The sequence below is a fragment of the Bombyx mori genome, chromosome 1, assembly GCF_030269925.1.
Source record: "Bombyx mori chromosome 1, ASM3026992v2".
Taxonomy (NCBI): Eukaryota; Metazoa; Arthropoda; class Insecta; order Lepidoptera; family Bombycidae; genus Bombyx; species Bombyx mori.
The window spans coordinates 526,193-538,964 of NC_085107.1; the positions used below are offsets into that span (position 1 = coordinate 526,193).

At 34.8% G+C, this 12,772-nt stretch overlaps 1 protein-coding gene across 3 annotated transcripts in view; it reads left to right on the plus strand.

Moving 5' to 3' along the window:
* The window catches only part of tan (protein), a 48,233-nt gene that overhangs the window by 26,326 nt on the left and 9,135 nt on the right, over positions 1-12,772 (plus strand). For 2 of the 3 annotated variants that reach the window (XM_021352266.3, XM_012695954.4), the window contains exon 2: positions 12,165-12,256. In XM_021352266.3, coding sequence (XP_021207941.1) covers positions 12,165-12,256 — 92 coding nt within the window. Of the gene's footprint in view, positions 1-1,341; positions 1,425-12,164; positions 12,257-12,772 lie in introns of those variants that run through there. The other variant, NM_001177411.1, reaches the window with a different exon arrangement.

Sequence of the window (12,772 nt, forward strand, 5' to 3'; positions counted from 1 at the left end):
GAATATATAGAGGGAGTGCACAAAGCTGATTTTTTTTTTAAATAATGCATAAAAGATACTTTAAATCAATAAAGAAAACATTACACACACTACCATGTATTTGACACAACACATACATAAAAATATACTCTTTGTTTACTGTCAATTGGGAAACTTTTGTTATTGTTTAAAGTTTGTGGTCGAATTGAAAATAGATTAATATTGTTTGTTTTTACTATTATTGATCTATAGTGCAGTTTTGGCAAATGCTGTGATTATATTATCGAAATATAATAGTGTTTGACAATAGAAACATAATAATGTTTAAACTTATAATTTCAATTAATTATAGTCGAATCTTGACTAGTTACTAGGGGTCACTAGTTATATAAAATACATGTTTGTGTTACGATTACTTTTTTTTTTTAATTCTTAGCAACACAGTGCCCACTACGCTCCCTCTGATAAGGTGGATTCATTTATGGAATTGTTGTTGAAAACTGTGTGTGAAATATATATTTTTTGATAAATCTAAGATATTGGTCTCACAAGTCATTCAATCATTCAAACCAAGCCGTGTTGCTATTCCTAATTCAATTTAATAGTTTAGCTTTTATTAAAAATTTAAATTTAAAATAAACGTCACTGATCAGAATTTATTTAACATTTAACATCAGTGAGGATAATATTTTCAAACTTGATTCCACTAGCTGAATACTTAACTCTTAATTAATGTTCACGAAGTAATGATACAAAAATAAGATTTTGCAACACATTTCATAATATGTTACGACTAATTTTAAAATTTCACATATAAATTTAATTTCTGTCAAAAACAAACTGGGCTTTTAAATTGACTGCCTAGAGTGTTGAAAAGCTGTTTTTATTGTGATAAATGGATAACAATTATGAGCTTAATGACTCATAACGTTACTTCTGTACGATTCTACAAACAATTGTATATTCTGTTTATCTGTGTATGCAAAAATATACAGACATAATAATAGCAATAGTGAGAAAAAAGTTGAGGACAGCTTATTTTTTAATTATCACTTCATGGGAACAATTAAAATTTTAGGAACATCTAAATCAGTGAAATATTTGGTTGTAAAATAAAATTTGCATAGAGTTTTCAACCAGCGGCTATATTTATATAACCTAATGGAACACACTTCGCAAGATTTACCTCAAAAACGTTTATAATTCACAAAAAAGGGAAAATTCATTTCGATTCTCGATCGAGTAAGGACAATATGTCTATGTTTACGCCTAAGACAATCTTACGTAATGTTTCATAGCATCCTTGATTGTGGTTGGCCGACAGGCAAGCTATATTAGACACTAAACACTATGTCAGTCAGTAGTAGATAGCGCGCGTCCGTGCCGAAACAACACTGTATATTAAAACTAAGATAATAAAAAAGAAATAATGAGAGAATTGAATGGTAAGTTTTAATTTTATTGCATTTTTTTTTTCTTAAAAACTTCCGCGAATGTTCCATCACAATGTAATATAATGATTTCTGTCAGCCAAAGTAATTGTTAAACTCGTGTCATTTTTGATTATGTTTGTAAACAAAACTAAATATTACGCGCGTGTAAAATGTTGTATGTTGGTCATCAGTTGATTCCGTCACGTTAGAACGATAAAGAGTCGCGCTTAGCTCTGTCGTAGCTCTTTGTCATCAACAATGGGTGACTGTCGGGACGTTTCGGTTATTGATAAACACATCAAGACGAGTCAAGAAACATTTACTTAATTCAACAATATTAACATTAAAAAACGTAAAAAAAAAACTATTTTTAATAAAACACATAACTTTGTGTTATGTGTTTTATTGAAAATAGTTTTATTTTAACAAATCACAGCTACTGAAATTGAATCAAAAGCAAGTACAAAATACATCTTATAGCAATTGAATGCAACGGGTTTTGTTCGCAAAAGGCATTATCAAAGTCACCTAAATACTTTAGATTTTTTCTTAATTATAATACTTAATTAGATTGTAATTAACTCCACGATCTTTCCCACCGTCACTAGATAAACATATTTTATACTTTTAAAATATCATTTATATTCATAATAAATTGACAAGCAATCAGTTTATTGTTGACCATTGTGGTAGTAGGCTGTGTATTTGCCCACACTGGTTTTATTACTATTGATGACACAGCTGAGCGGGTAATTCACCTGATGGCAATGTCCCCTATGCACAGCACTTTTGCCATGGGTACCACCAGCTCTATCATTAAGTACTTGTCTCAAGGTGGTACCCCTGTTGACCTTGTGGCCTGTCACTTAACACCAGAGTGCCGTGGTGTCCACCAAAATAAGCATAGAAAGGTGCACCACAGGTTCGGACTATTTTTGCCGGACATTAGGCATGGTGTGTTCCCTTCAAGACCATTGTTCCATTTACGTAAGGCTCCAAGTGTATTTTGGCTTGTTTGAAGCAGTTTCAATAGCGGTAGTAGTGTCTTTTTTATGATTGAAGGATTACTGGTGGCCCTGAGGCCTTTCCAGTTTCAAGAGGGCGGTTTGGGCGAGCAAAGGCTCAGCCAGGAGGGATTGTAGTGGCGCCTGGGATTCATCTCTTTGGGGTTCATACAAATCAGTAATTTCGCTCGCCGTCCGCGGCTGTAACCAGTAACGCTACCTGGGGCCCCTACCCCCTCGTCGGACTAGAAGGCATCCCTTTAAACTAACCTGTACATTAGAGTAGTGACCCGCCCCAGCTTCGCGAGGCTTACTTCAACAGTATATAACGCTGAAAGTGCATTAAAGTAATTTTATTTCTATTCATTATCATGTAATTTTTACTTCTTGCTTTATCAGTGACGAACTTCTCAAAAATCATTTTCTTTCAACATGAAGGGCATCAATTATCACAATTTCTTGTCAGTAAGGACAAGTACACATATAATAGCGGACCCCTCAAACGCTAGCCAGCCCGATGGGAGCGCCACTTATTGGGCTTAATTGTGAATATCTAGCAGGGACCAGGGACCAGGAAATACTAGATTAATATTATATTAATATTACATACGAAAACTTGTGAGGATAGATCGACGTTTGTTACTCTTTCACGCAAAAGATACGAAACGGATTTTAACATAATGAAAATACGCAAAAAAATCACGCGCAAGACTTAGTGTCCAGGTAATTCAAGTTTGAGGGACACTAACAATTTTTCTTCACTAAATTATTTGATCTGTGAATGCGTTGCTGTAGGACTATACAGAAGACAGCTTAGGATAACTGAGAGCTTTGGTCATGTGCCTTTGAGTGTTTTTTTTTTCTGAAGGCCCAGGACAGGTAGGCGCACAAAAGCTCAGCCAGAAGGATCCCCTCTGTGTTCCGGTCTACGTAACTTTTTATATTGTTATCGAATGGACCGCCGACCTTTTACAGCCGCAAATAAATAGCGCCTCTTGACCTAATACATAATAGTAAGATGTTCAAGAAGACTTCTTGAAAACGAGTCGCTTTAGTTCGTAGATTAAAGTTTCAGATACTAAATACATAGGCGTCTGTCGTTGGTATCGTTGTATAGTTACCCGATCTATTAGCTTGTTTATTAGTTACCCTGAAGTCTATCTACTTTTGAAGACAAATAATGGACTATGATAACCATGATAAATTACGGGACATTTCTTAGTAGACACAAATTTCGACAGCTTCCCTAATATAATGCTAATGCTAATGGTTTTTATCATTTATTATGCGAACGTATAATGTGTGACCAGACTTGAGACGTGAGCGAGTATATATTTTTTTGTGTTTTTATTCATTATCGTTTATAATATTTATACCATTCACCGAAATAAAAACTGATAATTAACAAAAATTCCGTCAGAAAAATACTGGTTGTGACTTAAATTCACAAACACTTCATTAAACAACAAAGCTTTTTATTTTTGTATATAATAAATATTCCAGAAAAAAAATAGCTTATAAATTTTGATAACAAAATTAGACAATTTGTTTTAATTGCTTAGATTTGTGAACGAGCTTACGGTCCGTCTGGTTTAAAATAAAAACCGGAGCGCACGGATGGCAGATCGTGAATGTGGCCATGGATACCTTGAGACATGAGGGCGAAGGCGGTAGTGACGAAGACTAAGGGCAGTCCTTGTTTCATTTTGTGCACAGACCCGTTGTCGATCGCCGCACCCTATGCATAACGTTCATTTATCAGCTACTGCTTTAATCAGGGATACTCCAAATTATGATGAAGTTTGTCGCAGGCTGTAAATTGGCGCTGGGGATGTCATTTGGCGCGCTAGGTGAAATCGATTTCAGTTACTTGGCTCACTGCCCGTATGATCAGACGCTGAAACTTGAAACGTCCAGTGTCAATTTTGGAACATTGCTTGATAAAGTGAGCCCAAGAGACTTGCAAGGGCGATTTTTGATGTGAAACATCTATAGCCGCACGTAAAACCGATTTCTGGCGTGACGACGCATGCCGTGGCGAAGCGTGCCCACACTATATGATGGTATATATATACAGTCTATATGCAGTAGTGTGTACGGTGTGGCGACGCGTCGCCATGCGCAATCGACCGTGCGATTGAAAACAAATTATTTTTTCGTAATATTTAATTTTATCATCATGACATATTTAGTTCCTATCACAATCTGTTCTTTTCTGCATATTACTTTTACAAAATAATGTCGATGTTTCACATCTGCCAGGCGTCCCGTGACGGCTCACATTTTTTTTGCACCCAGCAGCACTCTTTTTTTGAGTCACTGAAAAACCCTTCATGTCGTGAACATACTCCTTATTATTCTTCTGTCGATCTATTTATCAGCAAAGCCTTGTTCAGACGCTCATAGAAAGGTCAATGGTTTTTTTCATGTGTGATGTTACTCAATTTCAAAGTTAGTTTATTTGCTTTGGATCACGTTCACGAAACCCCGTCGCCCCAGAGCGAGTTCTATTGCTCTTTGTCACACACACACACAGTCACTAATTTAATATGCATTTTACAAACGAAACAAAATCGCATAAATAAATATTAAAACAAAAACGAAACGAAATCACATTAATCACAACAAAAAAGGCCTCCTAAAAGACCACAATATTATGAAATCAGGCATACTATTTTGAATAAAAAAAATATATGTTAATTCAGATAATTATGTAATAAATAAATTATTTATTTTAGCGTTCTAAATCCAATAAATATTAATGTTTGATCAAATATTCATATGATACTAATATCCATATTCTATAGGCCGTTTTACAGGTGACTTAATTTTTATTGAGTTCTCACGGCCTGTAATTTAAATACAACAAAACGCAATTTAATTGGATTAAAAATAGGGATGTAACATGTGTGATCAAGATTCTACACATCTGATTTATTCTTTTGGGCTACGTATCAGAAATTTCAGACGGTAGCAACGTAATTCATAATTTAATTTTATGCAGAGCAGCGTGTAAACAGACGCTTTAGTGTCCAAAGTTATTCAGACACGGAGCTTTTGATGTGAATACTTTAATAGGCAGATCTTGGACTTATAGCGAGCTTAAAACATCAAAATAGTCCGTTGGTATATGGTTGCTGTCCCAGCATATGTCAATCTCATAGCCAAAAACTAGAAATGACCGCTAATAATATTATATTCGTCTACTCTTTGGTCCGTGTGACATTTCACTCGGAGACACTTAATACGTCGTCAGAGAGCACGAAATTATTCAAAACTGACAGTGAATTGATACACGTAGATAGAAAATTATATGTAGACGAAGTCTTTTGAAACTAGTGTAAGTTATTAAATGGCATGACTTTCGGACTGAAAAAAAATATTAAAAAAATGTTTGTAAAACAATTTATTCTCTGTTATTCATGTGGAATTCATGTGGAGTTTTTACTATCTGTGGCTTTCATAGAGTTCACTGATGTTCAATGAGATTATGAAACTTGTTTTGTTACATTAGTGTGTTACATTAGTGGTGACTAGTTTTTGATACATGCAGAACACATTGTTGTCAAACAACAGAAAATTTACAGAACAACTTAGTAAAAAATATACATTGACTTTCAGTTAGGATTTACGACAGACTCGGAACATTCACTATGTCGTTAGAGGATGCGCAATTGTTCGGTTTTTTATTACCAGATTTCATCTATGACCATATTTTAGATTAAAAAAAATATTGTATTTTGTAGTATCATGTTATATTTTCCTAACTCTCTTAGACATTATATCCTTCTTAAAAGGATTAGGTTAGGTTAGGTCGTGTCGCAATTCCGGGCTGCAATGATTCCTTGGAATGATGATGAAATTTTAATTTGCATTGAAATAACGGTTATCCTTCAAACCGGAACTCCTAAATTACTTATTCTTTTAATTTTCTGATCTTACCAAAAACAGCATACAATAATAAAAGCCCATCCGGTCTACTTCTCATCAAATCGTCATATTGATTTGAACAATAATAAACTTTAAAACTATTGGAAAAAGTTGATTTTGCACAAACCACTGCTTTATTAAAGATATGAAACAAACAGGTAGGTATGTATTTTTTTCTCATTTTAAATCTATCACTGTGGAGTATTACAATTAACACACAACATACAATTAAGTTGCATATAATATAGGTAATATTACTGATTGTTGAAACACATATTATGAAAATATTAGCTTAAAATGAAATCAACTGTATTAAAGGGCCAACTATTGGTTAAGTTTATAAATTATTGTCAATCTTATACCTTTAAACGAGCAATTTTTGTATATTAATATATATGTATATAATCTGAATCTCGGTAACGGCTCGAACGATTTTCATAAAATTTAGTATACAGGGGATTTCGGGGGCGATAAATCGATCTAGCTACGATTTATTTTCAGAAAATGTTGTTTTATTCGTGTTTTCAAAAATCAACTCTTCCCGACATCTATTGGCGAATAATATAACTATTTTTCTTAATTGAGGGCAACTAACAAGATGGCGTTATCAAAAAAAAAAAACCAGCAAAGCTCGGTCATCATCAGTACTAATAACATAAGTTTATAGATTAATCGCGTTTACGTTAAAAACGAATCTTCTGTCGCCACGAAAATTGTGATATTCCAAACGTGGCTCTAAATTATTTGGTGAATAGATAAATCATCATTAAATCGTCAATGTCTGATTCTGTTGCGAAACTGTCATGCTTTCCGTATCGAAGGGCTAAGGACACGGCTCCAGAATACAATTGGGATTCAGGCTGCATGTCTCTAAAAGTGTAAGAGCATTCACATTGGGCTTCGGTAAGCACAACTGAAAAATTATTCGTTTAACGAATGAACCAAGTTCGACAGCTACCGCAGTCCAAACAAACCATCGTTTTATCCCATAGGACATTTTTTCCAACTGAACCATGTATGTAATAGCTTCGGATAGTAATAGGCCGAAGGTGGCAACAACGCGTGTGTGTTTAGTATAAGACCTACCAATAATGCCAAAGTTAGGAAGTAAGGGGAGAACGAGAACAGATAAGCCGTGTCTTCGCATCACCCGCCGGAAAACCACTGTTGTAACGTAATCTGGTCTATGTAAAAAGTTCTGTCTTACTGCACCCAGAACTATCGACTATATTAGCTGGCTTAATTTATATTGACTCTCAAAGCACAAAAACTTTGAAACTTCTAGCATAGAAGTTCACTACAAATAAATCTTGCTTTCAAACATCGTAGAGCAATCGAGCATTTAAAAAGGCTATAAAATCAAAAATAGGGCCGATGAAAAATGTGTAAGCTCAGATGAAATATGTTAGGTAATAAAAATAAACAAAAAATACACATACTGTCCGTGTAAAACGCATTTGTTGCTATAAAATATTACCTGGAATACAAAATCTGGATAGATAAAAAAAGTTTCCTAAGCCTCTCAGGCGAGTGCGAAGGATCTTTCAACCTTTTCTTTCTTTGGGTACCAGAAACTGGCAAATATACATATACATATACATTTAAATATATACATATATGAATATAGTGAACACCTAGACAAACAGCAAACAAGCTTGTTTATCACACAATGTTTGCCCGATGTGGGAATCGAACTCATGACCTTAGGCGCAGCAGTCAGGGCCGCTAATTACTGGACCACTGAGTCAGGCAAAATTGTTCCTTTAAGTCGATGGCTATCGTCTAGTTGACAATTATCATCACAACAGACAGAAGCCGGGTTTCACTATTTTATAGAATTTCCTGTCTAAATCTCATACATAATTGTGCGAACCTGATTGATCCTCATACCTCGTACAGCAAAGAGCAAACCTCAAGTCTGTGCAAAAAGCCTCATGCGGTTGACAATTCTATTTAAATTAACTTTCGTCTTAACAATTATTCCTTACTTTCATGCATCAAATAGTTAATTTAAAAAATCTAAACATTTTATGTAAGAAATTAAATATTTATAATTGTATTACATCGGAAATTCTGGGTTATAAATACTGCGTGTTAAATAAATTGTACAATTCAAACGTGATTTTTTCTCAAATAGTACAGTTGAATCCTTGATTGTACAAAATAAATAAATAAATATTCAAATAAATCAAACAAATTAGGTCTACATTGGATAATGTTAATTGATAGATTAATATGCAAAACAAAAAATAAGAAATAGTTTTTTATTTTTCATTGACCTCTTGTGCAATGATTACAAAAAAAAAATATTAACCACTTATTAATGATTGCAAATGCCTTGAATTATTTTTTTATGATGTATAAAAACTCTAAAAAGGAAACTGGAATGTTTTGATGTTTTCTAAAATTACCAAATTCTGTGATATGCAATCAAATCTAAATGATTTAGTGTTCATTTTTTTTAAAATAAATACAAGATTTAAGCTCAAACGTTTCTCGTGATTTTGATCTTGATTGTATCTATTTGGATTCTATCTGGATCGTATCTGGCTATTTACATCTGCTGTTCCCGTATCGACGCATCCAGCACGAAAGTTTGGTTCTAGAGGGTTGGTCACTTAGCCATCTTACATATTGTAAGATCGGTAAATCGTTTTATAGCATTCAATAATATCTCTTAAAAATGTAAGAAAAGAATTATATAAAATACAGCTTTTGCCCACGACTTCACCTGCGTGGAATAGTTAGTTTGAAATAACGCAAAATATTACCCACCTCTTCATTTACGTAGAATATCCTTATAAAAACACCTTCACAATAGAATGCTTTATTCTAGAACAAATTTGGTTTGAATAAAAAACGTTATAAAGAGCCAACCTTAACATGTATTATATTCTGTCGCGGACTTTTTTTTAGATCTTTTAAAGGGGAACAATTCTGTCATAGTTTTAGCGAAACTTTAACCGTTTCGGCAGCGCACGCAGCGGAAGCTCTCAAAAGGGAAAAATACCCCGATTTTAAAACATTCTTTATTGGTGCTCCGCTTGCATTGGTTTTAGCGTGAAGTTATATTACCTATAGCCTTCCTCGATAAATGGGCTATCTACTACTGAAAGAATTCTTCAAATCGGACCAGTAGTTCCTGAGATTAGCGCGTTCAAACAAACAAACTCTTCAGCTTTATAATATTAGTATAGATAATTAACATAAATGCTTTTAACATACAACCAAGTAAATGTGCGACTTCAAATACTGTACAACTAATGCGCCAAACCCAAGCAACAAATAAATCGATATTGAATTACTGGTGGTAGGACCTCTTGAGAGTCCGCGCGGGTACGTACCACCACCCTGCTTATTTCTGCCGTGAAGCAGTAATACGTTTCGGTTTGAAGGGTGGGGCAGCCGTTGTAACTATACTTGAGACCTTAGAACTTATATCTCAAGGGTGGGTGGCGCATTTACGTTGTGGATGTCTATGGGCTCCAGTAACCACTTAACACCAGGTGGACTGTGAGCTCGTCCAACCATCAGAAATAAGCAGGGCGGTGGTACTAACCCGCGTGGACTCACAAGAGGTCCTACCACCAGTAATTACGCAAATTATAATTTTGCGGGTTTGATTTTTATTACACGATATTATTCCTTCACCGTGGAAGTCAATCGTGAACATTTGTTGAGTACATATTTCATTAGAAAAATTGGTACCCGCCTGCGAGAATCGAACACCGGTGCATCGCTTAACACGAATGCACCGGACCTCTTATCCTTTAGGCCACAACAACTTTTATTTTTACTTTAACGGTGTCGTGAACGTTAAAAAACTCGCACTGAGCCACAGTATTTCATGCGTTAATTGTCCCTAAAAACAAGCGATCCCAAAACAGAAAATGATAAAAATATATATTTTGTATCAAAGAATTGATATTTATGCTTTTACAATACATTTATATTCATTATTTTAACTGAAATGAACAATGGTACGATTTTAAGAAAGTTCTGTAAATAATAACAATAATGGTCCCTTTCCATGAAATCTAATATTACAACTTCTTATTCCATCCTATTTATATTAATTAAATAATTCAATATAAATCATGTATGTAATGTAAAGTGAAGTTACTTTGGGGAGCCCCAGAAGCTCTTCACTAGCCGCTTGACATGTTGTATTTCTTTAAGTTATGCAAAAAAAAACGACTGTTGCATCAAATATATTCAAACGATCGCCAGCCAAGCCTACGGCCTTACCACAGAACATACCAAGTATTGCGGTAGGTCGTTTCAACCTTGTAAATTTGGACAAGGACCGAAACTATATTTTTTTTGTTTGTCAAGGCATTCGACTATCGACTTCCTCGCATTAGTTAATATTAAAAAAAATATTTACGATTTGTGACTACGCATTAATTAGATAGATATCAGTTAGTTTTTATCGGAAACGCGGCTGTGTGCTGGTTCGTGGATTGTGCATCGGGAAAATCTTTCACCGAGCGGGTGTTTCCTTGGCAGATCAAAATTTAGGGAGTGTTTGTTGAAAATTGGCAAAAATACGAGATTTCTTAAAATCACTGTTAGCCTCTTTAATTTTCCCAGATTTCCTCTATTTGCCGACAGATGTCAGTAAACGTTGAATTTTTATTTGAAAGCGAAGCTCCGTCGAGGCCTTTTCCAAACTTTGTTCATATTTTCGTCTCTGCGCTAAACTAGTATTTATATATTAATACGTGAAGCAAAAACTTAGTATCCCTTTTTACGAAAGTTGCGCGGATGCAGAAGTATGGAATTTCCCACACTTATAGAGAATATAGAGAAGGAGTGCAGAATGTTCATATTTTTTTTTAATTATGCACTAGTCATATATTAAATAATAAAAAAAACATTACACACACTACCACTGTATTTGACATTTTCGTATAAAGTTTGCTTTTGTGATAGTTATAGTAATAATACTCATTTTTCAATTTTTCTATAAATTTTAATTAATTTAAATACTTTCAAAAAAACCGCGCTATGAGAGTGGGGTGTTTATGTTTACACAGTGCCACTGGATGGCACTCGAGTCATAAACAACGATCAGGTGTTTTGCACAAGCCCAGAAAAACTTAAAATGTCACGAAAGTGTAAATACGATGCTGATGCATTTTGTTTCATATGAGGTTAATTTATTAAAGTTCAAAAGCAAACTGTTTCATGCCATGTATTTTTTTTCGTCTAATTACGATAATATAAAATATCGAAATTTTATGTTTTGCAATTAAAGTCAAATTTGGTGTTGACCCGTGTAATATACGATCAGAATTTCAATGTCGCTTAACAACGCCCTGCAACATTGCGCAAGTAGTAGACAGTGGTATCACTCGGCGCAATACTTTATAACACACTCATCGATGATAAAGCAAGAACCTCTTGGTTCACTGTTAATTTTTAATCAGCTTTCGTCTGACGTAGACTACTATTACTGTAAAAGAGAATTTGTAAATCATAAACAATCGCATTAATTAGGTTATTTCGTTAGGATTTCGCATGGAAATTTCGATCGTTATTAAAATCTAAGATAATGTGTCTTCACATAACAAAACATTCAATAACTTTCGGTAGGCATCGGCTCGGCTCTGCCCCTGGCATTGCTGAAGTCCATGGGCGACGGCGACCACTCAGCATCAGGTGGGCCGTGTGCTCGTCTGCCTACAATGGCAAAAAAAAACTTTCACCAAAAAATATAAATGTCGTTACTTTTTAAGGATAAAATTATTGTTGTATTTCCAAAAGAGATTCAAATGATATAGCATCATATTTTAAGTAAAATACGCTCTTTTAGGTACGGCAGTATGTGAGATACAACTCGGGAGACGCCATGCGGTCCCTGTTATATACGTAAGAGGCTCCCATTATGAAGTCGGCTTCGATGTGGTAAGTTCTGTCTACTAAACTAATAGAATATATCAAGAGAGATTTCTGGAAGAAATATACTATTTGGTTCGTTTTCATGTATCATTACGATTACTCATCGCCATCGAATACAAAACAAAACGAAGCCAATGCCCCTCACTAAAAACTCTTTACAATCCATGTTTAAAAAATACCTTCAGAGAAAATAAGGCAAAAACAGGCATCATTCGTTCCAAAGGAGGGTGGTTTTTATAATTGCGTAGGTGGGTGGACAAGCTCACTGACCAGCTGATGTTAAGTGGGTTACAGGAGCCCATAGACATGTGCAATGTAAATGCCGCCACCTGCCTTGAGATACGAGTTCTAAGGTCTCAGTTTTTACAATACAACGGCTGCTCCACCCTTCAAACCGAAACGCACTACTGCTTCACGGCAGAAATAGGTAGTAGGGTGGTGATGCCTACCCGTGCGGACTCACAAGACATCCTACCATCAGTAATTACGCAAATTATAATTTTGCGGGTGCGTTTTATTCTA